At 54.3% G+C, this 25224-nt stretch overlaps 1 protein-coding gene across 2 annotated transcripts in view; it reads left to right on the forward strand.

The window, feature by feature from the left end:
- The window catches only part of GRK5 (G protein-coupled receptor kinase 5), a 253448-nt gene that overhangs the window by 210121 nt on the left and 18103 nt on the right, over positions 1 to 25224 (forward strand). For both annotated transcript variants that reach the window (XM_074382960.1, XM_003922149.4), the window contains exons 5-12: positions 3274 to 3374; positions 5067 to 5159; positions 9687 to 9750; positions 10677 to 10817; positions 14519 to 14709; positions 17624 to 17661; positions 19845 to 19934; positions 21396 to 21604. In XM_074382960.1, coding sequence (XP_074239061.1) covers positions 3274 to 3374; positions 5067 to 5159; positions 9687 to 9750; positions 10677 to 10817; positions 14519 to 14709; positions 17624 to 17661; positions 19845 to 19934; positions 21396 to 21604 — 927 coding nt within the window. The remainder of the gene's footprint in view (positions 1 to 3273; positions 3375 to 5066; positions 5160 to 9686; positions 9751 to 10676; positions 10818 to 14518; positions 14710 to 17623; positions 17662 to 19844; positions 19935 to 21395; positions 21605 to 25224) is intronic.

A 25224-nucleotide genomic window follows, 5' to 3' on the forward strand; every position in this document is an offset into this window, starting at 1 on the left:
TCTCCCTGCTTTGAGCCGCTGGGCTCATTGTCTCAAGCTGCATCACTTGCCTCTGCTGTGGGACCAAACAGCACCCTGGTCCTCACACTGGGCTCTGTAGAGCACCAGGGGCTAGAGTCAGACATCACGGGTCCTGAGGGGATAAGGTGAGAGGAGGTACAGGTGGCCCAGACAGCCCACTCCAGCCAGCTCTCACTCAGTAGGTACCCAAACTAGGTTCAAATCCCCTTTCAGGCACTTATTGGCTAGATAACCCTGATAAAACTCCTTGACCTTTCTGAACCTCCGTTTCCTCATCTGCAAAATGGGTACTATAATAATAGCTACCTCAGGGTATGATTCAATGAATTTATGAAGCAAGGTGTTTAGCACAGTCCCTGACCAGAGTTAGCCTTCAACACATGTAAACCATTGTTACCAATTAAATTATTTTTATATGTTTTAAATATTGGGTCTGTAGATAAATTTCATTTGGAGGAGAAAGTTTGCTGCTTAAAAAAAAAAGAAAGGTTTGAAAGCCACTGAATTTCACCTAGCCCACTTCATATATCACTGTGTGCAGTACAGCGAAGAGGCATGAGACCTTTTTGGTAGGATGTTATTACCTTATAGTATATCATTTCTATCTTAGTGGAGAAAAAGTATTTTGAGGTCAAAACCACACTGACTTCTTTTTTTTTTTTTTTTTTTTTTTTTGAGAAGGGGTCTCACCCTGTTGCCCAGGCTGGAGTGCAGTGGTATGATCACAACTCACTGCAGCCTCGATCTCCTGGGCTCAAGGAATCCTCCCATCTCAGCCTCTCAAGTAGCTGAGACTACAGGCATGCCACCATACTTGGCCATTTTTTTTTTTTTTTTTTTTGGTAGATATAGGGTCTCGCCATGTTGCCCACGCTGGTCTCAAACTCTTGGCCTCAAGCAGTCCTCCTGCCTTGGCCTCCCAAGTGCTGGGATTACAGGCATGAGCCACTGAATCCCACCTGGCTACATCTTCATCTTTTAATTCTACCCCTGCCCAGCACCAGGCTGTGGCTGTGGTGGGTAAGATAGGTTCTCCCTAGGCAGAAACAAAGGCAGAACCCTACAGAGTGCACACAGGTGGGCAACTCAGGTCCCCCTTCTGACTGTTCTGTTTCTCCCCGTGGCCCACCCTGCTGACATCTCTATCTGGTCCTTGCTGACTTGTACCAGGCTCAAGGTCATATCCTGGCACAACACCAGGATCATATTGACTTGCTTATTAACAGACAGAGAGCACCAGCTGTGTGCCAGGCCTTGGGCCCTCTTGGACTAAGGGTGCCGACCGTCAGTTCTCCCTTCCTGAAGCAGATTTGCCCAGGGCCTCGGGATTTGTTCTGATATTCAGTTGCTCTGAAGTAGTCTGGAGGTATTGATTCCCAAGAGACTCAGCTGCCAGAAGTCCCAAGAAAGTTCCCAAGTTTTAGAAGCACAAGCCCCCAGTGATCGGTTCCCAAATCTCAAAGGACCCTTCAGGCATCTCTAGAGCAGCTTCTTCCTGTTTCAGAGGGTGAGACAGAGGCACAGAATGGCCAAGGTCAGAGGCTGGGCCAGAGCTCAGGCTCCTGGCTCTTGGCCTGGGGCTCCTCCCATGACATCAGGCATCTTTTCTGCAAAAGTTGTGACCAGTGCTCTGTGGGTTTCTCTTCTGTGTCTCCTGGGAAAGAGTGGGAAGGCAGGTGGGGGAGAGCAGCCACTACCTGGGCTGCTGATGGGAGCTGGTAGATGGATGTGCTCTGAGCCTGCTGTTTGGTGGGAATGGCTTGGCCTGCACGTGGGTGAACGGTGTCACTATCACAGCAGCTTGCACCATGCTGCAGGCTGCCCACCAAGAAACTGAAGCCTCTCAGGCCTGGTTTGGGGCAGACCCTGAGGTCAGCAGGGAGTCTGCAGGGAGGGCTGGGCTTAGAAAAGACAGAAGGAAAGAAGGAGGGGATTCGGACATTCAGAACCATCGGGAACAGAAAACAAGCCACTGATTTAATTCACCAAGGACAGGCCAGCTGCTGCCTCGGGCGTCCCCTCCACCCCCAGGGATTGACACCCCTCCCCTAAGAAACCATCCAGTGAACTTAGCAAATCAGCCCTGTGGGCACATTTCAATAGCTGGGAAGAGAAAGCAAGGCTTTCAGATTTCAGCATCCCTTTGGGAGAGAGCTGTGTCCACACCCCATCTTTCTGAGCCCACTCCCAGCAATTTTCTCAATTATCCCTGTAATTTATTAAAAACCCATCTCAAAGCCCAGCTGGTGAGTCAGCCCCAGGGAACAGCTGGCAGAGAGTGAATGGTGGGAGGAGGAGACGGGGTGGGTGAGGCCTGCCCAGGGTGGAGCTGCCTTCCAGATGCGGCCACCACTCCTGGACCAGACGCAGAAACTCTTGGAAATGTCCTTTCAAACTTGAAATACCCAGGCCAGCAGCTTAACCTAGAGAGAGAAAGAAATGACAGTGGTGACATTTATTTCATGCTTGCTACTACTGCCGGATCTGGGCCAAATGCCTTACCTGAAGTTTTTATTGATTTGTTCCGAGAAAAACTTCTTTTCCCTATTGTCTTCCTGGCAAGAGAGAGGCTGAGCAGTTAAGACCAAGGCCACAGCTGTGAGTCACAGATCTAGGATTCAAACCCAGGCCTGCAGCTCCAGAGCTGTGGTTCCCCTCCCCTCCTGACCTCTCCCCTCCTCGCCCCCTGCCTGAGCCTTCCTGTCCACCTTGGCCCGATCCAAACCCTTTCACACATGAACCTCGAGGCTGGGCAGGCGTTCCTCTTCTCTTGCCTTTGGAGGAAAGCGGCCCAGCATGGTCAAGGGACATCACCAAGCCTGCTAGGGGCTCACCGATGGGCTGGGTCACGCTGCACAGCCCCTTGCAGTTGGGAGCATTTGCATACCTTGTCAGCTCTGACTACATGCCCGGGCCATAGGGACTATCATCAGTGTTATGCAGATGAGGAATGAGGCTCAGAAAAGCCAAATGACCTCCATGAGGTCACACAGCCAGTAAGTGGCACAGCCAGGAGTCTCACCCTGAACCTGGGCTCATTCACCGCCCTCCAGCTCAGCCACCTCCCCGAACCACCAGTGTCCAGGTAGCCCAGAGCCAGGTACAGGCTGGAGGAGGCAGCTGGCCACTCGCTGGGGCAGAGATGGGATGCACCTGGAGCCTGGCTGGTTCTTGGCCCAACACCTGTGGGCACACCCAGCCACACTGCTGCTGGCCCCTCACTGACCACCTCCCTTCCCTTCCTCCTTCCAGTCCTCTGTTTTCATAGCCCAAGTTGGCCGAGACCTGGTCTCCCAGACGGAGGAGAAGCTCCTGCAGAAGCCGTGCAAAGAACTCTTTTCTGCCTGTGCACAGTAAGTGCCCCAGCCACCTGGCCTGTCCTCCCCGGGCTGCCGGGAGAGGGGCTGCCTCAGCTCTCCACTGACCATACAGGGCACCGAGGCAGGTCTTTAGTGTCTGACGGCATCAGCCAAGTTATACCAACTGTTTGTGTACTTCCCACGAAGAGGAAAAGATACGAGGTGCCAAGTCCAAAGAAAACATCTGCTGCAACGGGTGTTGAAAGCAAGTGGCTCTCCCAGCTGTTGAGACAGAGGAATGTGCAAACATTTGACCCCGTCTGGGTGGTTGGGAAATCTTTCCCAGGGTCCCCACCCCTCACCCCCCTCACCAACCGGAGCCAGTGCTACTGATGCAGGCGGGCATCTCAGCCAAACCCTGTTACCTTGTCTGGAGGTGGCACGTCTGCCCCACAGGGCATGCTGCCAGCAGAGCACCAACGAACCCCCCACCCCATCCTGCACATACACACCCTGAAGGCATGAGCACACACACACACATGCACAAACTTGCTGATGCATGCAAGTGTGCATGTATGTGCACACACATACACACACACACGCGAAAGCTCTCCCAAACCACGTTACCCCACATAGCTGGATGAGCCTGGGGGCTTTTTGCGTGCCCTTATTCAGCACCACAGACATCAACTGAGTACCTACTGTGTACCTGGCTCTGTGCTAGGTGCTGGGGAATACAAAGGTGAACAAGAACTCAATCCTGGCTTTTATGGAGTTTGTACAAGAAAAACTGCAACCTGCATACACTTGGAGGGGAGCTGGGAGGGCTGTCCTGGGAACCAGCCCTGGGTTAGGTGGTGGGGAGAGGCCCTGGTGGGCAGAGCAAGCGAGGTTGCTGCTCTCTTGGAGCTGCCCAGGAGTCAGGTCCAACAGTGGGTGGGGTCTTGGTTGGTGACCCTGACTCTGAGGGAATGGTGGTTTTGGCCCCTAACAGTGGCTTTCAGGTTTGGCGGGACACAGCTTCTGACGTGCTGCACCTGCCGTAGTCCGTCCCTTCCCCAAGTCCAAAGTGGCTGGGCTAGATTACTCAGCACAGCCACTTTCTAAAGGGAAGAAGCTCATCTCTGCCTGAGTCAGTTTCCAAACCCTGCTAGACACTGCCCTAATGGCCTAAGATCCATAGAACCAAAACATCCCAGGACCCGCAGCAGGTGACCAGTCAGTTCCGCCGCATGCATGAAAACTCCCAGTGGTGGCTTTGCTGGTTGGTCCAAGACCAGATCCAGAACTGCCGTTCTGAGGGACTGTGCCCCCACCTCTGACTCCCAGCCCCTCCCTGCACCCCATGAAGTCTTCATCTGTTCTCAGTTCAAGGTCACTTCTTCAGAGAGACCCCTCGACCCTCATAGCGCTGAACTCATTCATAATGACATAGCTCTGGGATCGTTTATTTCATGTTTGCTATTCACTGTTTAAGTCCCACATACAGTGCCAACCCCATGCTCCCAGCCGTATCCCAGAGCCTAGAACAGTACCCAACACATGGCAGGTACCCAACAAATGTTGGCAGGACCAACCAATCTCACAGAACCCTGAGACGAAAGGCAGGGCCTCTGGCCAGACGTGCTGCCTCTGCATGGGTTGAGAGGCCCTGTTTGCTTGCATTTCCAAGGCTGGCTACAGCCTTGCCCCCGTGCTGGAAGATCGTGATTGTGAAATGTTCATCCTCTTTTCCATCTGAGCCAGATCTGTCCACGGCTACCTGAGGGGAGAACCATTCCACGAATATCTGGACAGCATGTATTTTGACCGCTTTCTCCAGTGGAAGTGGTTGGAAAGGTGAGTCCACTACGCCCCATATAGATCAGGGAAGCAGTGGATACACATTTTCACCTGAGAATGCATACAAAATTTAGTTGCCTCCCATGGGCTCATGGTTAAAGCAAAATTAACCAGGCTCCTCTGTTAATTTAGTTGTGTATTCCAGAAACGCTGTATGCTCATTCAAGCAGACACACACATTCATGCACACGTAAACAGCATCTTTTTCTTACTTTTTTTGCTTTGCTGTCTATGGGAATTCTTTCTCTGCCAGCAAATAAAGAGCTACCATATTCCTTGGAGTAGTTGTACATCCTTGATTTGATCCAGTACCCTGTGGATGGATATTGAAGTTGTTCTCCATTTTTCTGGGTGCAGCCCTTCCTAACTAATGAATAGCTTTGTACATAGATCTTTAAGTACTTCTGCAAGTACCTCCAGAGAAATTCTTAGCAGAGGAATTTCTGGGTCAGAAGGCACCTGATTTTAAACTGGAAGTGCTGTTAAGCTGCCATCCGAAACAGCGGCCCCCGACCTCCAGTCCCACGGTGCCCAAGTACGTGCTCCTCAGCTTCGTCAACGCTGTTCTCGTGTTTTCCTGCCCAGTGAGTGAGCATGCAGCTTCCTTGTTGCCTATTATTTTCTTGTCTCTCTAATAATAAGGGAGATGAAGTCTCTTTCCTGTTTGCTTGCTGCCTTATTCTCTTCAAAGTGCTCTCCCATACGTGGCTGTGACTTGGGCACATGTGGCCCCTGTGACTGATGAGGAAGCAGAACATAGGACCTGACAGCTTGTCACCCAGCAAGCCAGCCCTACTGCCAATGGGACCCCGGCCCTGAACCCCCAGCATAGTGCTCTGCCATCTCCACTGGCCCAGGATCTGCAGAACAGGCTGATGCCTGTGTAAAATCCATGCCAGGCTGAACTGGTAGATGAGAGTGGGAGCCTCTTCTCCCACAGCCCAAAGTCCCTGTCCCCAGAGGCCTGGCATGCACAGCCATCTGGGGGGCATCTGGTGAGAAAGGAGCCATCCGCTCCTGCCTGCCAACTCCACAGCTCTCTGCATTCCCGTAAACACTCAGGAAGCTGCAGGCCAAGAGCCCCTCCAAGCCCCATTCACAGCCCTTCCCTGCCTACTTCCAGAAACCCAGCAGAAAATCCTTGGCTCTACAGCCATAGATGGACGGTTTCTCTCCACCTGACTGGTGGGGATGACAGCGTGACCAGAGATGGCCTCCTTAGTGGCCACTGTCCACCCTGCACAGGCACATCATGGCTCCAGGAGAGCTTGATAGGAAAGGATCGGCCTAGACATCTACTGAGGACACCAGAGCCCCCAGCCTGGGTCCGAGTCCTGCCTCTACCTCTTCCCAAGGAAGGGCCTCAGAAAGGGTCACTCATGTCTCCACACCTCAGCGTCCTCATTTGTAAAATGGGGATGATTGTGCCTGCATTGTGGGCTTGGGCTGAGGAATAGATAAGATAAGCACAGCACCTGCTGGAACAAGGCAGGTGTTCTGCAAATCTCAGGTATTTGGCCACAGGAAGTAAACTGCTGAATGCAGTTGTGTCCATCACCACCATCATCAGCATCACTGCCATCATCAGCATCACTGCCGTTATCAATATCCCACTACCATCATCAGCATCACCGCCATCATCAGCATCACCACCATAATCAATATCCCACCACCATCATCAGCATCACCACCATCATCAGCATCACTGCTATCATCAATATCACTACCATCATCAGCATCACTGCCATCATCAGCATCACCGCCATCATCAGCATCACCGCCGTCATCAGCATCACCACCATCATCAACATTACCACCGTCATCAGCATCACCGCCGTCATCAGCATCACCGCCGTCATCAGCATCACTGCCATCAGCCCTACTTCACCAGGTCTGATATTAGGAGGCACAGCCGACTTGCTAGAGGCCCGGTACTGATTCTCACAATTACAGGTCAGTCCAGTGGAGCTGTGTTCACCATGTGTGTTGCACACTCCATTCTGGAGCCCTGGGCTGTGCAACATACAACCCCAATCTGTGCCAACCCTCCCTGAGTGGCAGTATGGGGTCATGATGCAAAGCATGGGCTGCCTAGACCCCAACTCCAGGCCACCACTACCAGCCAGAGCCTCGGGCAACTCATTTCACCTTTTGAAGCCTCAGCATTCTCATCTGCAGAATGGGACAATAATGATCCCCCCTCCCTGGGCTGCTGTGAGGATTATAGAAGCCCCCATGCCTGCTTGGAGCAGTGGGTATCGTTACTATAGAGACCCCCAGAGGGGGGCATGTCTTTTTTTCCTAGGAGTTCAAATAATGACATCTGACACAACACCAGTTTACCAAGAGCCCTCCACTGGATGGAAGGCCTTATCATGATCTTCATTTTCCTCAGAGTTGATGGAGCAGCTTTGGGCCACTCAGCAAGGGCCGGGCAAGGCTGGAATCTGAACCAGAGTCCCTCTCTCAAGTCCTGGGCCCTGGGCCACCCAGCACTGCAGTTCACATAGCAGCCTTTGTTGGTGGTCACTGGCTTTCCTTTTCCTCCTCTGCACCAAACACATGAAATGGAGAAGTTGTCCTTTTAATCTGTGGCCTGATTGCAAAGAAGTTGAGAGTTCACCCTTTTGAAGGCATTGTTTTTGGAGCCTGGAGGGTAGGAGCCTGGGCTGGGAATGCCCTACATGACCAACAGCAACCTGCGAAAGATCCTGCCCTGTTCATGCTGTACTGCTGAAATAGTAAAGGGATTTTTTTCCTCCCAGGGTTAACCAAGAAATTTCTGGGAACTTGCATTCCACTCAATTCCCCCAGCAGAGGAGTTCTGTGGCGACGCCGACCAACCGTTTCTCCTCCATGCGTCGTAAACTGTTAGGCGGGCTGCCTTCATGTGGTTTCGGGGGCAGCTGCAGGAAAGGCTTCCCAGGGCCACGTGGTACAGGCAGGCGTGTGGCAGGTTTCCCTTCCAGCTGCTCTTGTGCAGAAGAGCAGTGGGGAGATCCGCAGAGGGGCAGCTCTGTGCTTTGGTGGGGATTGGGCCCCGTGTCCTGAGGAAACATGGTGAAGGGAGAAGTGAGCCATAGCATGGCATGCGGATTCAACACGGGGTGCCAGAGAGTACCCTGGCTTTTCAGGGCCATCCTATGAGTGTGGCTGTGGTGCCACAGATGTGATTTCCAGGGAAGACTCATTCATTCAGGAGCTCCTGGGTGACTGAAAGCTCCCTGGTTATCCTCAGCTGACCCAGTTCTTTAGCCCAGTTCAGTCTCAATGCAACCCCTGCCCTGGTCAGGACTTTTGAGGAGTTTGGGGGCAATGCTCAAAAACAGTCCTGGAGAGCCAAGAGCCAGTTTTCACATTTTAAGCTGATTATGTGTAGCCAAACAGACCAGCAATGTGAACCATAAGCCCTCTGCACCATGAGGTCCTTTATGGCCACTAGATGGGACATGTTTTTGTTTAGTCCAAGAAGTGCCATCGTGCCTCATGATCAGAAGTTCTGTCTGATTTGATGTTATAAATGGCTTTGGCTCATTAAAACAAGGAGTTGGCCAGGCGCAGTGGCTCACACCTGTAATCCCAGCACTTTGGGAGGCCAAGGCAGTTGGATCATGACGTCAAGAGTTTGCGATCAGCCTGACCAACATGGTAAAACCCCATATTCTACTAAAAATACAAAAATTAGCTGGGTGTGGTGGTATGTGCCTGTAATCCCAGCTACTCAGGAGGCTGAGGCAGGAGAATCACTTGAACCCAGGAGGTGGAGGTTGCAGTGAACTGAGATCATGCCACTGCACTCCAGCCTGGTGAGAGAGCGAGACTCCATCTCAAAAAAACAAAAACCAAACAAACAAAAACGAGAAGTCGGGAGATTCAAGGTGATCATTACTTCCAATGTGGTCTTGGCAGCCAGGATTTTCTCATGTTCTGCATCTATGTGGAAAATATAATAAAGGGTCCTTAGTAGTAGAAAGGCTGGGAACCAGTGGTGAAGATCCCCAGGACACAGTTTGAAGACCAGCAGCCTCTGCCCACTCCTGAGGCTGGATCTCCTGGGCCAGCAGCAGGAACACCGCAGGAAGGAACAGGCCACACCCAGGACAGGAAGCATGGCCATCCTGCTGGGCAGGCTGAGATGTACAGGTGTGGGGAGGGCTGTGATCTCCTTCGTGTCCTCCTATGGGACGTTGGTCCTCTGTGGCTCCTGGCCCCCACCCCTCCCTGCACCGAAGCCACAGCTTCCTTCTGAGTTTCACCGCATGATTTGCAGAGAGGGGAGAACCACACAGAAAGTCTGGTTTCAAGCCTTCTGGGGCCAGGGGCTGGGGCTTGGGGTTTGAACACTCAGCCTCAGAGCAATCCTCAAAGGTCCAGTCTGCAGCGATGATTCCTGGGGGTCCCTGGGGCTCCTGTGGGGCCCCTGGAATCACACCTCACACCAGCTGCTCTCAGTGGTGCCGCGGTTTCCTATGGATTCTGAATCTTGGCACCGTGAGCCCAGTGTGGGATTCTTCTTTCTTCCAGGCAACCGGTGACCAAAAACACTTTCAGGCAGTATCGAGTGCTAGGAAAAGGGGGCTTCGGGGAGGTGAGTGAACATTCGCATTTCTAACCAAAAGTTCTCATATTCAAGTCACCTTTCCTGTCCCTTCTGGATTGGCCTAAAGGGTCAGCAGAGGGGTTCCCCGGGGGCACCAGTGTCTCCGTGTGGGTCCCCAGGGGCAGTGAGGGCAGGGGAGAGTCAGTGACCGAGGAGCTATCAGGTGTGTCTAAGGCAAAAGGAGAGTGTGGAGCTGGGCAGGTGAGACAGAGAGGCTCCCCCGCCAGCCTCGGGCAGGGTACAGCCTGCAGGGGACAAATGGGCAGCCCTGGTCATGTGTGGGGAGAAGCTGTGAGGGTGTGAGGAGGCTGGGCAACCTTGGCCACTCAGGGCCTGGATGACATTGTCACGCAAGATTCAGGATCTCGTTGTTCATTATCCGGTCTTCCCAGCATGTGAGGCAAGCTTGTTATTCCCATTTTAGAGATGAAGAAAGCTGAGGTCCGGAATGCTTAGGTGACCCAGCAAGGCCACACAGACAACGTGGAGCAGAACTGAGACTTGAGCCCAAATGCTTTGGTTCCCACTTACGTGGATTATAAAGTCAGAGTTCTTGAGGGTCTCCCATCACTGCCTCCCAAACTTCTCTGCCAGCAGCCTGTAGAAGTATAGTTGCCCTGAGAATGGGACAGTACTGGGCCAGTCAGTTCTAAGTCTTGGTGTGAGGGGCCCATTCTACCCCTTCTGGGCCTGGGAATCCTCCAAGGGGAGGAGGAGGGAGGGCAGGGCCCAGGACAGCCGTGGGCCCCAGGGCAGGCATCATGGGGTCCTGGGAGCCTCACCCACGAAGCCAGGTAGGGCCGGCCCTGGCCCCATCCATTCTCTACCTGGGAGCCCTGTGGTCCTGGCCCTGGAGGAGCTCAAGGCAGGCCTCCCGGTGCTCCTGCCACCCTGGTTTCTTTCTTGTACCGCAGGTCTGTGCCTGCCAGGTTCGGGCCACGGGTAAAATGTATGCCTGCAAGCGTCTAGAGAAGAAGAGGATCAAAAAGAGGAAAGGGGAGTCCATGGCCCTCAACGAGAAGCAGATCCTCGAGAAGGTCAACAGTCAGTTTGTGGTGAGTGAGCGTCTGGGCCCAGTGGCCGCTTGCCCTTCTGTGGTCCGGGGCTTCCCTCGCTCTGGAAGGGCGTGGTCCTCCAATGCAGCAGGTCCCCACCCTGGGGAAGGGCAGTGCCAGTGACAGGGCTGGGCTACAGAAAGGAGGAAAGACATCTCTCTATCACGAGGCCCCTTGTGGTCAACTGTGGCTGGCTTTGTCCCATCTCCAGAGCTGGCCAGTGCCTGGCTCCCCGCTGTGCATGAGACTGACGCCTCTGTTCTCCTGGACCACCATGCAAACTCCTCAGTGGACAAAGCAAGCTCACCTGGGCCCAGCCTGGGAGCTGTGGGTTCCACAGACCCTCTAGGCTGGTGCCATCGTGGAGGGACCTTAGTGCCAGCATCCTGGAGTGGTACCATTGAGTCTTTGTGTGTTGTTAGTCTAGGCTGGGCCCTGCTGTGATCACAAATTTGCCCCAAACCCTAAGTAGCTGAATACAGCAGAGGTTCATCTGTCACTACCTGAAGTCCAGTCAGATTGGACCACCCTCCTCCATCTAACAGCTGCTCCATCTGGAGCCTGAACGTGAGTGCTAGGGGTTCCACACGAAAGCTTTCCACTGCTTCAGCTGGACAGATGTTCCTCAATTTCACCCACAGTCTGCCGGCCAGAACCAGTCAACACAGAGACAGAACCAGTCAACACAGAGACAAGTTAGTTTCAGGGAAGGTTGGGAAATGTGAAGTGCATGGATATTTGGTTAGCTCTAATATCTTCTGTTACATGTTGTTATAAAAAATAAAGCTGGGTGCAATGGTGCATGCCTGTAGTCCCAGCTACTCAGAAGGCTGCTTGAGGCAGAAGGATTGCTTGAACCCAGGACTTCAAGGCTGCAGTGAGCTGTGATCATGCCACTGCACTCCAGCCTGGGTGACACAGCAAGACCTCATCTCTAAAAATAAACATATGCATATGTTAAAAATAATAATACATGGGTTAGGCATAGTGGCTCGTGTCTGTAATCCCAGCACTTTGGGAGGCAAAGGCGGGGGGTATCATCTGAGGTCAGGAGTTCAGGACCAGCCTGGCCAACATGGTGAAACCACATCTCTACTAAAAATACAAACATTAGCCAGGCGTGGTGGCAGGCACCTGTAATCCCAGCTACCCGTGGGTTGAGGAGGGCGGAAGTTGCAGTGAGCCGAGATCCCCCCACTGCATTCCAGCCTGGGTGACAACAGCAAGACTCCGTCTCAAAAGAAGAATAATAATACATGTACAAGGTAAAACTTTAAAGAGCACCGAATGATACATAATAAAATGAAAAGCTTCCCTCTTTGAGCAGTCACTCCAGACGTGTTTTATCCACGCACAGGCTTTTAGCCAATGGGATCTCCCTGTATTTTTAGCCAGTGGGATCTTCCTGTACCTCCTATGGAGGAATGTTTTTCCCTGACATTGTAGATCTCTTTCTCCCTCCAGACCTATAGTCACACCCCTTTTTAAAGTTGGGCATCATTCTCATGAACAGGTAAAGCATAATCTGTATAGTCAGTCCCCACGGATGGGAATTGTTTTCCTCTTTAAACCATGACAGGGCCAGGCGCAGTGGCTCACACCAGCTTGGGAGATCAAGGCAGACGGATCACTTGAGATCAGGAGTTCGAGAACAGCCTGGTCAACATGGCGAAACCCCATCTTTACTAAAAATACAAAAGTTATACAGGCATGGTGGTGGGTGCCTGTCATCCCAGCTACTTGGGAGGCTGAAGCCTAAGAATTGCTTGAATCTGGGAGGCGGACTTGGCAGTGAGCTATCGTACCACCACACTCCAGCCTGGGCGATGGAGTGAGACTGTATTTTTTTTTAAAAAGTACAGACCATGCTGCAGTGTCTGTCCCCAGATATCTCGGTGGCATATTCTGCGGATGTATCCCTAGGACCCGTTCTTAGTGGAGGGACTGATGTGGCAGAGGGTATGTACATTTTTCATTTGATAGCTGCTCCCGGAAAGCTGCCCCTCAAGCTTGCCCCAAAAAACTCCCACCCGCCATGTGAGCGAGGAGAGAGGCTACCATCCACCTAGTGCTTGGGTCATTCCACAGAGGCAGGGGTTGGGAGTTATAAAGTGGCACTCCAAGAGGAGGGAAGTTTGCATCTTGGGATCTCATCCCAGGCCACCCCCAGCTGCCAGCCTTGTCCAGGGTACAGGTGTGGGTGGCATCATGGTGTATGGACATGAGGCAGATGAGGCTAACACGAGCCGGTGTTTCAGCCGTGGGCCTCTTTGATCCAGAACCTTCCTCCCCACCGCTAGCCCCTTCCGCAGGGACCCCTGGATGCTGCCTGTGGAGCCTCATCTCTGAAGGGGCAGTGCTGGCTCTGGCCGGGATGGTGCTGCTGGGTCCTGCTTGGGGAAGAGGATCGCGTGTCTCACAAAGCTGGGTGGCACATCTTTGAGGGCCTTTGGTTTTAATGGCTGGACTTTTAGCCATGCCCCATCCACGGCCCCTGGCAGGGAGTTCCCATGGTGACACCTCCTGGAACCCTTTCTCAGTGATCACTGGGGCAGGGGTGGGAGGAAGGGGACAGCCGCAGCAGCTGCGACAGAAGCACGGTCCCCCTGAGCTCGCTCATCCTCTGCTGCCGTTTGTCTCCTTTCCTCAAAAATAGCTGATGTCGATGCTCCGGTTTTATGGCCCAGCTTGGCCCAGCCTGGCCCATGACGACCAGGTTTTATGTGTGCCGCCTCCCTATGTGGAGAAGGATTACCTTCCGGTGTGATTGTTCTCTCCTGCCCTGCCCTGGCCTTGCTTCACAGAGCCTCGGGTGTCTGGACTCCACCAGAAGAGGACCAGACCCCCGTCTCGGTGGCCCCCTTGCCAGGTGGACCAGTGTATTAGTCCATTTTCACACCGCTGCTAAAGACATACCTGAGACTGGGCAATTTACAAAAGAAAGAGGTTGGATGGACTTACAGTTCCAAATGGCTGGGTCGGCCTCACCATTGTGGTGGAATGCGAAAGGCACTTCTTACATGGTGGTGGCAAGAGAAGAAAGAGAACCCAGTGAGAGGGGTTTCCCCTTGTAAAACCGTCAGATCTTGTGAGACTTATTCACTACCATGAGAATAGTGTGGGAGAAACGGCCCACACGATTCAATTACCTCCCACCAGGTCCCTCCCACAACACATGGGAATTCTGGGAGTACAATTCTGGGGTCGGGGCACAGCCAAACCATATCAGCCAGGCACGTCCTGCATGCAAGAGGAAGCCTTTACCAGGCCAGGCTCCAGTTCCCGAAGCCCCGCTGCCCCTCCAGCCCATTCCTGCTCGGCCCTGTGATCATAGCTCCCTGAGCCCTGCTTTTCTGACCGTCCAACAAGGGCACCATCCAGGCTTCCGCAGCTGATGCACACATGTGCTTCTGTGGAGGGAGCACAGACACCACTGTTGGACTCACTGGGAGGTCAGGGTGCCAGCCTGCCCCGCCCGCCTTGGCCTTCTCACCTTGAGCCACTGAATGGGAGGAGCTGGTGTGAGCCCCTTATCAGCCGAGGAGGCAGCAGGCAGGGTCACTGCAGGCATCTGGGCGCAGGGGGGGCAGGGTGATGCTGCTCTGTTCCCACCCATCCCAGCTCCCGGGATCCTGAGGAGGGAAGCAGAAGGGAGTGGCCGTTGTCGTGACCTTACCATGGCCCCGTTCTTGCGTTCCCAGGTCAACCTGGCCTATGCCTACGAGACCAAGGATGCACTGTGCTTGGTCCTGACCATCATGAATGGAGGCGACCTGAAGTTCCACATCTACAACATGGGCAACCCCGGCTTCGAGGAGGAGCGGGCCTTGTTTTATGCGGCAGAGATCCTCTGCGGCTTGGAAGACCTCCACCGCGAGAACACTGTCTACCGGTGAGTGGGGCCACCGGGCCTTCCAAGTCTAAGTCCGAGGGGGTGGGGCCAGCCCCTCCACACCCTCAGGCAGGTGGTCGCCGTCGCTCTGGAAATCAGCCCTGGTCAGCACCAGGGGAGGGTGCAGAGTCAGACAGACTTTCCACTCCAGGAACCTGGGCCCTGGCACCCAGGAAGCAAGGTGGGCCACCCGCTGGCCAGTGTTCCCCCGCCTCCAAAGCTTAGGGAAGCCAAGTGAGTGAAATGATGCTTCCAAAACTGACTGCTCCTTCAAGTCAAGGATGGGCCACAACCACTGCTCTCTCCAGTCGCCTCCATTCCTGATGGTCAGGAGGAAGCTGGGTGCGGGTGGGGAGCCTAGTGGCTGCTGTCTGAGATCAGCCCCGGGAAGACTTGGGTTCGGTCATTGCCCACAAGAAGAATCAGAGTAACCCATGGTCCTACCCCACGCTGTCCTGAGCCTGCTCTGGTCTTCACCTTTCTCCCCACCCACCTCAGTCCCACAGGGACCTGGACTTTGTAGGGCCAGCTGTCCAGATTCCTCTCACAGTAAGCAGTGCCCTTCAGATTTTTCTCCCGGTCCTGAAAGAACTTCTAAAATCTCAGTGCCACTACATTTTAAGTAGACATTTGAAATATTCCATCATATTGAAATAGTAGCAATTTTTGATATTTGGAAATTGAACAGTTATATCACACTCTTCAAGGGATCCAGTGGAATCTCTAGTTGTTGTAACGAATGCACTTGCATTCATCCAAAAAATGCACAGAAAGCTCTCTAGTGATGAGGAATTTCCTATCATTTCCTTCACTCTCTCCATCCCCCCCAGAATGTCAATAATATATTTTTTGCCTGAAAGTCTTTCATTGATGAGCATACATCTCTGAAACAAACATATGGATACGTGTAAGAGTTTTTGAAATTCCCTTTGACCATAAGGCTCTAAGTGTTAAAATACTTCTCTGGCTGGGCACGATGGCTCATACCTGTAATCCCAGCACTGTGGGAGGCTGAGGTGGGTAGACCACCTAAGGTCAGCAGTTCAAGACAAGCCTGGCCAACATGGTGAAACCCCGTCTCTGCTAAAACTACAAAAAGTAGCCAGATGCAGTGGCATGCGCCTATATCCCCATCTAATTGGGAAGCTGAGGCTGAAGAATCAATCACATTAACTTAGAGGCTGCAGTGAGCCAAGATTGCCACAGCACTCCAGCCTGGGCGACAGAGCGAGACTCCGTGTCAAAAATAAAATAAAATAAAATAAAATAACTTCTTCTGTCGAGTTGCCATTGTAATTAGTAGTAGATCTCATTTCTAATCAGTCCTTTGGAGCCAGGGTTTTGACTTCTGGTGTGGGGCGCTACAGTCATATTTGGGAAAGGAGGAGGCTGCTTTTCTTCTGTAACTTGGCAGAAGAGTTATTGAGAAAGGGCAGGTGGGAGGGAGATCCCAAAAGATGCCAGGACAGAGCATCACGATGTGAAGAAATCCAGACCCTTAAAACTGTGGGCAGGAGGGAATCCCCTGGTCAGTCCTGGCAGAACCCTGACACACAGCTGTTTGAAGACCTTTGCAGGGGAGCTCATCTTGGGAGCCCAAGAAGGTCCTGGAAACAAGAAAGAATGGTCTGATGACATGCTCTTCCCCCTACACCATCTCCCCATTTATGTTTTTGTTTTGTTTTCATTCAAGTGAAAAGAAAGTCAGAAAATTTTCCCTACAGGTTGAAAACAGAATTCTCCACTTGATTGCCTTTTATTTAAAAAGAAAAAAGAAAGCCCTCCAAGTTCTAGCTCTTCTTCTTCCAGCGGGAGAGAGACGACGGTGTCTCCTCCCTGGCTGTGACCACTCACCGCGGCCTCTCTCTGGGCTCGGTCTGGGCTCAGTTCTGACCAGTGCCCACTAATGAGCTGCCGTGCTAGCCTGGTGGCAGCTGGCTTGTTGAGATGATGGCTCCTGCCCTTATTTGGAATTGTTAACACATCAAAAGAATGCCGTTTAAGTAACAGCAACAAAAGTATTTTGTGATAAATAAGGATACGCAAACACCAATTATCACTTGATGAGGCAGACTGGATGGATTTGGGTACATTAACCACTCTGCAAGAGGACAGCTGCCATCAGTTAAATAAACAAAGCTGGCTAGTTGAGAACTGAAGCCTTCATCCTGATCCTGTGTACTGTTGGCCCCACGGCTTACCCGTGTTGCACGCACTCTCCTGTTGGCTGTTCTTTTACCCATAGAGAAGACCTTTTCTTATAAAGCCATCTCTTCTGCTGCCTCTCCCCTCATCCTGGGAATGTAGAGGCTCCCTTTCTTGTGAGCCAGATCCTGTCATCGAGAAGAGACGTTAGGGACAGGCTGAGGCAGCCACACCTATGCTGTGCCCCGTGGCTGTGCTTTCTCCCAGACTGTAGCAAAACCAGAGGTGGGGGATGTGCCAGTCTCCAGCAGGCACCTCTTAAAGGGGGTCCTTTTCCTGTGGCTCCTCCCTCTCCCTGAGATCCTCTCTTCCCAGTTGTATAGTTCTCTTCACTCGCAGGCCCTGCTCTGCCTTCAGAGCATCCTGAGACCCCCAGGGTCTTCCCAGCCCTGAACGGGCTTTGCTACCCGGCCAGAAGTATCCTCAGCCCTGGAGTCATTGATGTGTGAACAGAGGCCACGACTGTCCTTTTCCTAACTTTCCCAGTCACTCTCCAGGGTTGGGAAATGCCTGTGGCGAACAGCAGCATTGCTTTCAATTACTGGAAGGAGAGGAATTAGCTGAAGATCATTTTGGCTCAATCCAGACAACCTGAGCCACAAGGTGGGGGAGAAACACGCCTGGTTAGCCCGAGGGGTCCACCCAAATGCCAGTGCATCCCAGCTGCCCAGGATGCCCACACTCTGATGCTTATTGTTTTTCCTTTCAGAGATCTGAAACCTGAAAACATCCTGTTAGATGATTATGGTAAGTCTTCTTTTCCTACTAGGTAGCTGAGGCAAGCATCGCAACGCAGAGAGAGCAAAGAGCCTCCCAGGGACTCTTAGAGAGGGCTGGGGAGACTGACCACTCCCACTGCTCAGTGCTGGGTACCTGGGGAAGGGGAAGGCTGTGGGCGTGGACGGAGCTCCTTCTTGGTGAGTAGGCAGTGTTCAGAGAGACTTTGAAATTCAGAGTTTTTGAAATTCCCTTTGACCATCAGGTTCTAAGTGTTAAAATAACTTCTGGCAGGGCACGGTCTCTACAGTGCACTGAACAAGGAGTCCAGAATTTTAAAGACGCTGGGCAAATACTTAACTTTTACCAACTTCTCCACCTCTCATCTTGTTTGTGAAATGGAAACAAAGCATCCTGCCCTGCCCACCCAGAGGGAAGAGGGTGGTGGAGAGGCTTCTGCGGGACAGCTTGAAGGAGAATTGCTGGCCAGCCTCACCGGCTGTAAATGTCTTAGGCATCATGTGTGTGCATTACCATCCTTATTTTCTCTTGGCCATGGGCACTGAATAACAAGAACAGCCACAGTAGCCCTCACAGGTGTTTAGCCTCACACCTGGAAAATAGTTTCTACACCTTCCTTTTTGAGACAGTCTCACTCTGTTGCTCAGGCTGGAGTGCAACAGCATGATCTCAGCTCACCGCAACGTCTGCCTCTTGGGTTCAAGTGATTCTCCTGCCCTAGCCTCCCGAGTAGCTGGGATTATAGGCATGCACCGCCACACCAGGCTAATTTTTTTTTCTTTTTGAGATGTAGTTTCACTCTTGTTGCGCAGGCTGGAGTCCGGTGGTGCAATCTCGGCTCACTGCAACCTCTGACTTCCCAGTTCAAGTGATTCTTCTGCCTCAGCCTCCTGAGTAGCTGGGATTATAGGCATATGCAATCACACCCAGCTACTTTTTGTGTTTTTAGTAGAAATGGGGTTTCACCATGTTGGCCAGGCTGATCTCAAACTCCTGACCTCAAGTAATCCACCCACGTCGGCCTCACAAAGCACTGGGATTACAGGCATGAGCCAGCACGCCTGGCTGGTTTCCTTTGATCTGACTAGATCTTCCCATCTGCACAGAGAAGGGCAGGGCAGCTTCTCTGTGCCCATTTTACAGATGGCAAAATTGAGCCTTAGAAGAGCCAGCCTTCCAGAGTCACCCAGCAGCATCAGTGGGGAGCTGAGGGCAGAAAATTGATCTCCTCCCAGCAGGCCCCAGACCCTGGCATCCCCCAGTAGAGGTAGGGGAGAAAATAGGTGGTCACTGATGACCTGAAGAGAGGTCTGCAGGGGATGCTGCCCTGTGCGGGGCGCTCGGAGGGCCCAGGCCTGCCGCCCCTCTCTGGATGAGCGCAGAGCCTCCCTTGGTCTCAGAACCAAGCCCACACTGCTCCTCTCCTGTCCTGACTGTCAGCGGACACCGAGCCAGGGCGTTCACACAGCTCCAGCCTGGCGGGGTCCCTGGCACTGGCCCTTGCTGACATCTAGGCTGGAGGGATGGGGGTGGAGGTGTCCACAGGCAGGGAAGGGGAGGGGACGTGTCCCTTCCTGCGGGGTAAGTTGTGGCCCAGGTGGGCCGTGGGAGGGACAAAGGCGGGGTGGAGCCCAGCTCGGTGCTCCCGCCCTGGGGTCAGTCCTGGTCTGTGAGTTCAGGTTCATCTCCAGCCAGGCCAGACATTTTCCCTTCTCGTTTCTCCAAAGTGAAAAGTAACCAACCTCCAGAGACCAACAAGGCAGGTCTGGGAGCTGATTCCCAAATTGTTTTATAATTTTTTCCCCTTAAGCAAATTGTTGCAGAATGCCAGGAGAACCTCACGTTTTTCCCATGAAGTAATCCCAGAACCAGGCCAAGATTCTCTGTGACCTCAGCCTTCCAAGAAGCCCATTCAGCCTTTAAACAGGCAGGTCGGTCAACGTCCAGCTGAGCCAGGCGTCCTATTGCGTCTCTATGTTCCACTCCTGAAGAGTGGCCATTTTCCTGTGTCCTCCCACTCCTACAATCTCCCAAGGGTCTTGTGGTCACCCTGAGATGGCAGCTTGGGGCCCCTGCTGTCATCGGACAGATGAGAATGCCGAGAACTTGTGAGCCTTACCCAAGGGCACACAGCAAAGCCAGGCATCCATGTGACTGTTCCAGTGACCCACTGACCCTGCTGTCCCCCTCAGGACACATTAGGATCTCAGACCTGGGCTTGGCTGTGAAGATCCCTGAGGGAGACCTGATCCGCGGCCGGGTGGGCACCGTTGGCTACATGGGTGAGTGCCGGGGCCACCTCTGTTCACCACACCCTGATACCCACCGGAGCTGCCCCTGCTCTCCACCGGCTGAGCCCCCAGAGCCCACCCTCAGAGCCTCTTACCTCCTCATACACTGCTGATCACACACACAGTCAACAGTCTCTGCGGGCCTGCTGGGGGTGGGGGCGGCCTTAGCCAGAGGGAGGGGAAGCACAGGGCCCCAGATGCGAGGACTCCTCTGAGCTCTCTGTACTCCCCAGCCCCCAGCCCCGCTGTGTCCAAAGCCAAGCCACTCTTACAGGTCGGAGCCTGGCACACAGCCCTGCTGGGGAAGGTCATATTGAAGCTGGGGTCTGGGAGGAGAGACCCTTGAGAGGAAGGAGGTAATTCAGAAGAGCCCCCAAATGAGAGGCACGCACAGCTGCTGTGTCACCAAGCATGATTCCAGCAGAGAGCAACTTGGGCTCCTGCCGCCTTTCCTCGGCCTGCTCTGAGACCAGCGTCCTGGGGGTTGCAGGGGAGAGACCCAGAGCTGAATCCTGTGCCCTAGAATCCCCCGGCCAACTAGGGGCACGCCCTGGGCTTCCTCCTGCACACTTCACATACCTACCCTCCTTCCCCTGAGAGGCAGGGGCCCGAGAGAGCTCCAAGGACCAAGCACGCTGCCACCCTCTGGCCAGGCTGGTGCCAACAGCAGCTGCATGGGAGGGGTACTTTGTCTCTGATGCTAGAGGGTCATTTTCAGATTGCGTGACATTTGGCAACCTGTGGGGTGTGTGTCTGTGTGTGCCCACGTGAGTGCTGATGGATGATGGATAGGTAGGCGAGTGGGTGGGCGGATGGATTTGATAGTTGAGGGCTGGCTGGATGATAGCTCTGCCTTCCTGTGTGTGCATTTGCCTGGTCTCCTTTCGCACAGTGTTGCAGGCACCTGCCCAAGCTGTCGTGTGCAAACCAGCGCGTGTGTGAATGCACTTCCCTTCAGACAGGTGTGGCCTGATGATGTAGAACTCTCTTTTTTGTATTTCTGTGGTGAATCTGTAATTCAGTTTATCAAAGTGGTAGAGAAGACACAGCAAGAGATTGTTTAAATTACAGATAAATTTAAGATCATCCTAGTTGGGGTGGATACACGTTTATTCATTGAAACAAGTATATGGATAGCGCCTGTTCTGTGCCAGGTGTCATGCTTATTACAGTAGTGAATAAAGTAGCTCATGTTGTAGGTGAGGAGACATCAAGAGTGCAGGACACTCCCACTCACAGTGGTCAGAGTTCTAAAGCTACGATCAGAATCCTTCCGGACCACAGAGGAGAGCCATCAGGGCAGGCTCCCTGGAGGAGGTGGTATTCACAGCCATTGGTGGGTAGGAATTGGTGGGGGCCAGCATCCCCGCCATGAAACTCCAGGCCTTCTGTGAACAGCACCACCATCTGTCTCACCCCTCCTCACTCCTCTCGCCTCTCCTCTGCCCCCAGCTCCAGAGGTCCTGAACAACCAGAGGTACGGCCTGAGCCCTGACTACTGGGGCCTGGGCTGCCTCATCTATGAGATGATCGAAGGCCAGTCACCGTTCCGCGGCCGCAAGGAGAAGGTGAAGCGGGAGGAGGTGGACCGCCGGGTCCTGGAGACCGAGGAGGTGTACACCCACAAGTTCTCGGAGGAGGCCAAGTCCATCTGCAAGATGGTGAGCTCTGGGGGTCAGACCACCCTCGAGCTGGCGGTGCCCCTTGCTGGGCCTGCCACAGTCTATCTCCGGAACAGCACACAGGCTGAAGGGACAGCGGTCTAAGCATGCTAGGGTGTGGGCTGGTGGTGATGCCCCCCAAGCTAGAGCCGAGGGCACTCCTTGCTGTGGACTGGGGCGGTCAGCGGAGGCTTCCAGGAGAAAGCCTGGGCGGGGCAAGGACATCCGTGAACCAAGGGAAGGGGGTGAGGGGAACAGGGTGGAATGAGCTCACATCCAGCCTGTGGGGCGTCCACACGGGGCGGAGAAGAGGTTGTCTGAACTGGCGCCCCAGACACAAAGCGACCTTGGCCCAGGCCCCTGCCCGTGCCCTTGGGCATCCTGCTCTCTCCAACTCTGGATTCCAAGTGTTGGCTTAAGACACAGGGTTGCAGGGGCTGGGGGCGATGATTTCAGTCTTTGAACAGCTTATAACAAAGTTTTCTACCACTAAATGGACTGCTGGTCACGCCAGCCCGGCTTCTGCATGACAGGGTCTAGGGATAGTGAGGTCTGAGCCACCCGAAGGAAGGGCACTGTGGGAGTGACGATGGCCAGATGTGGGAACTGAAAGCCAGATAAAGGAGTGACAGGAGCCACCAGAAGTGTGGGATACGGGAGTGGAGTCGCCCGTGCACCCTGCCCCTGGGCCCCCCATGCTTGCCGTCAGGCCCTTCCCTGGGAACCAGGGCTAGTGGCTTTGTGGGGAGACGGCCACTCCCTGCTCCCGCCTCAGCCCCCAAGTCCAGCCCTTGGGGCCCTCCTCCTTATGGTGCTGAGCACAGCTGTGCAGGCACCCCTGCTGCAAGCAGCTGCCCTCTAATGCCAGCCTCACAGGGACAGGAAGGGCCGGAGTACCCAGCTCCATACCTGCGAGCCACAGGCTTCCTCTCCTCTCCTCTCCCTGGAGCCCCGCACACCCGGAGCCTCAGACAGGCAGGCCAAGCCTGGGGGGGCCACTCTTCCCACCCCTCTACCTCCGCAGGGACCTTGCGGGCAGGCTCGGCATGTGCACTGACAACCCAGGCTGGAGTTTAGGAAGAAGCAGGCCCAGAAGCTGATTAAAAGTCGCAATGCTTCTGCTCAGGAAGGCCTGAGGGTGCACTGCCAGCAGCCCCAGGAGCATCTGGCTGGGCTCCTCACCCCGGAGGCCCCTCTCCTGCAGCCAAATACCAACCTCGTGCTCACATCACAGAGCTGTGGGAAGGCTTGTGTATGCACAGCAGACCCACACCCAAACCCCACAGCTGTCGGCCCGCGGTCATCGCAGCCAGGGCTAGGGTGTGGGGCCGGAGGAGCAGTGCAGCATTGGTCGGGTAAATGGAAATGTGGGCGCCAGCCCTACTTGGCTGTGTTATCAGGAGATCTCCATCACGTGTGACCAAACTAGACAAGGGAATGGGGTCAGAGCATCACCACATGTCCCAGGTCAGGCTCAGGCTTTCAGAGAAGCAGGTCTTGAGACATCTCAACAGGGATGTGGGATGTACTGCGAGGGTGACGAGGAGAGGGCCCCAGCCCCATCCCAGGACCCCAGTCACCCACCTTGGCCCCAGCTTTGGGGCTGGCGTCTCCTGCTGCAGCCTGGACCAGGGCGTTGCTGCCCCTCTGCTGCCCCCTGGTGGACACTGAGAGAAAGCCTGCTGCTCCCGGAGGACCTGTCCAGTGGGTACAGAACCACTGGCCTCTGGCCTTGCTGTGGCTTCTCTTACAAATAAATGATCTTGGGTCTCAGCATCTCAGTCCAGCATCTAGGCCTCCCCTGTACCCTTCAGCTGGCGGCAGCTCAGGACACTGCAGGGCCTGACTTGTCAGGAGACCTCACAGGCCCTGGACCCATTTCTAGGCTCTGGTGGCCCCAGGCCTGCCTGCCTCAGAGGGCCCTCCACAGTAAGTGAGGAAGCTGGTCTCTGGTACCCGGGTCTGTCCCCTATTCCATCTTAGCAGCAACAGAACCAGCCCCACCCCCAACGGAGCCCAGAAATTCGTGCGTCTCACCTCCTCGTCCCCTGAGCCCAGTCCATGGGCCCAGACCGCAGCCTCCGTCTTCCCCAAGTCCCAGCACTGGGCCTTAGTCCCCCTCCAGCTCCCTCTCTTCTCCTTCAGCCATCTTGCTCTCACTTGTCCTTCCAGCCCATCCACACTCCTCCTCCGGGAAGCCCACTCTGCCTGCCCCACCCACCCCAGCTCACACCTTCTCTTCCTCTCACTTCTCCTGATCTCCACCTGATGGCATGGTTGCAAACTCTTTACCCGACGACATGGCTGCAAACCGCTGACTGTATGCCAGGGTTTCAAAGGGCAGCATATAGGTGGGTGTTTTGTTCATCCTGCACACAGTTTTCAAAAGGAGTAAATGATAGGTTCATTGCCAAGATTTAGAAATGAGGAGATTTCATGTAATAACCTGGATTTTCTGGCGTCTCTTGGAAAAAAGCAGAAGCTCCAGGCTGGCGGCCATCCCGCTCGGCAGGAGCTGACGCCCAGCCTGGCCCGCCCCGCCCAGCCCAGCCCTTGCCTTTCCCATCCTTGTTTGTGCCACCTTCCTGGCCAGCTGCCGCAGCCCTGCCGCAGGAGCCTTGCCTCTGAGGGACTGCTCAGAACAGTGAAGAGCCTGGGCCAGCCCGGCCCAATGCCCTGAGCCTTTGCTGGACAGTGAAGCCCCCAGGGAAGGAAGCAGAGGCATGAGTGCCAGATCCTGAGCCACCAGCCTGCCAGTCCACGGGGGCACTAGAGGGTGATGCTGTGAGCGAGTGAGCTCTCTGCTTAGTCCTTTCAAGGATGGAACCTGGTGCTGGCCCTGATGCCACCTTTGACTCCCTTGTTTTGGGGGCAGCCCTCTCCAGACCCTGAGCCCCAGGAGGCCGATCTGGCTCCACTCTCCCGGTGTCCCTAGCCGGCAAAGCGTCTGCCCCACAGGGGCCAGCAGGCCGTGTACGTGGAATGAATGTGAGCAAGGGCCACTGGCAAAAGACACGGCTGGGCCCCTCCCGTGCAGGCTGCTCCCCTGGATTTTAGCCGCAAAGCAGGCGCTTAGTAGACAGCCACTAGATATGGGTGCAGTGCTCAGTAGGTGGGGGAGAAGAGAGAATCACGAGGCTGGGCGCTGCGAGTGCCGGGCTGGATCTGGGGCCCTGCAGTTGTGTGACCGGCCATGGCCAGTCCAGGTCCCCCCTGCCAGGTCCAGCCCTCTGGGCTCATCCACAGCCTCATCCTGTCTCACCCGGCTGCTTCCGCAGCCTCCCTCTCCTGGTAACCTGCCTGCCTCTTGGTTCTGATGAAGACACTCCCCTACCCTAACCATCCCTGGCTCCTTCTACCTCCGGATGAAAAATCCCACCACCTGACCTGGCCTTCAGTATCCTCCATCATCTCCCCTGACCAGCCCCCTCCACCTGCCCGAACTCCACACTCTCCTCCTGCTCTCAGTCAATGGTGTTGGGTATTCCCCAGACACCCCGCACACCCTGCCATGCTGCTTTGCTGGTGCGGTTCCCTCTGCCTGTATGCCCCCCCACACCCACATCTTGAAAGCCACAAGACTCAACTCAAATACCCCTTCCCCTTGCAGCTCCCTGACA

Source organism: Saimiri boliviensis, chromosome 12 (assembly GCF_048565385.1).
Source record: "Saimiri boliviensis isolate mSaiBol1 chromosome 12, mSaiBol1.pri, whole genome shotgun sequence".
In the NCBI taxonomy this organism is placed as follows: domain Eukaryota; kingdom Metazoa; phylum Chordata; class Mammalia; order Primates; family Cebidae; genus Saimiri; species Saimiri boliviensis.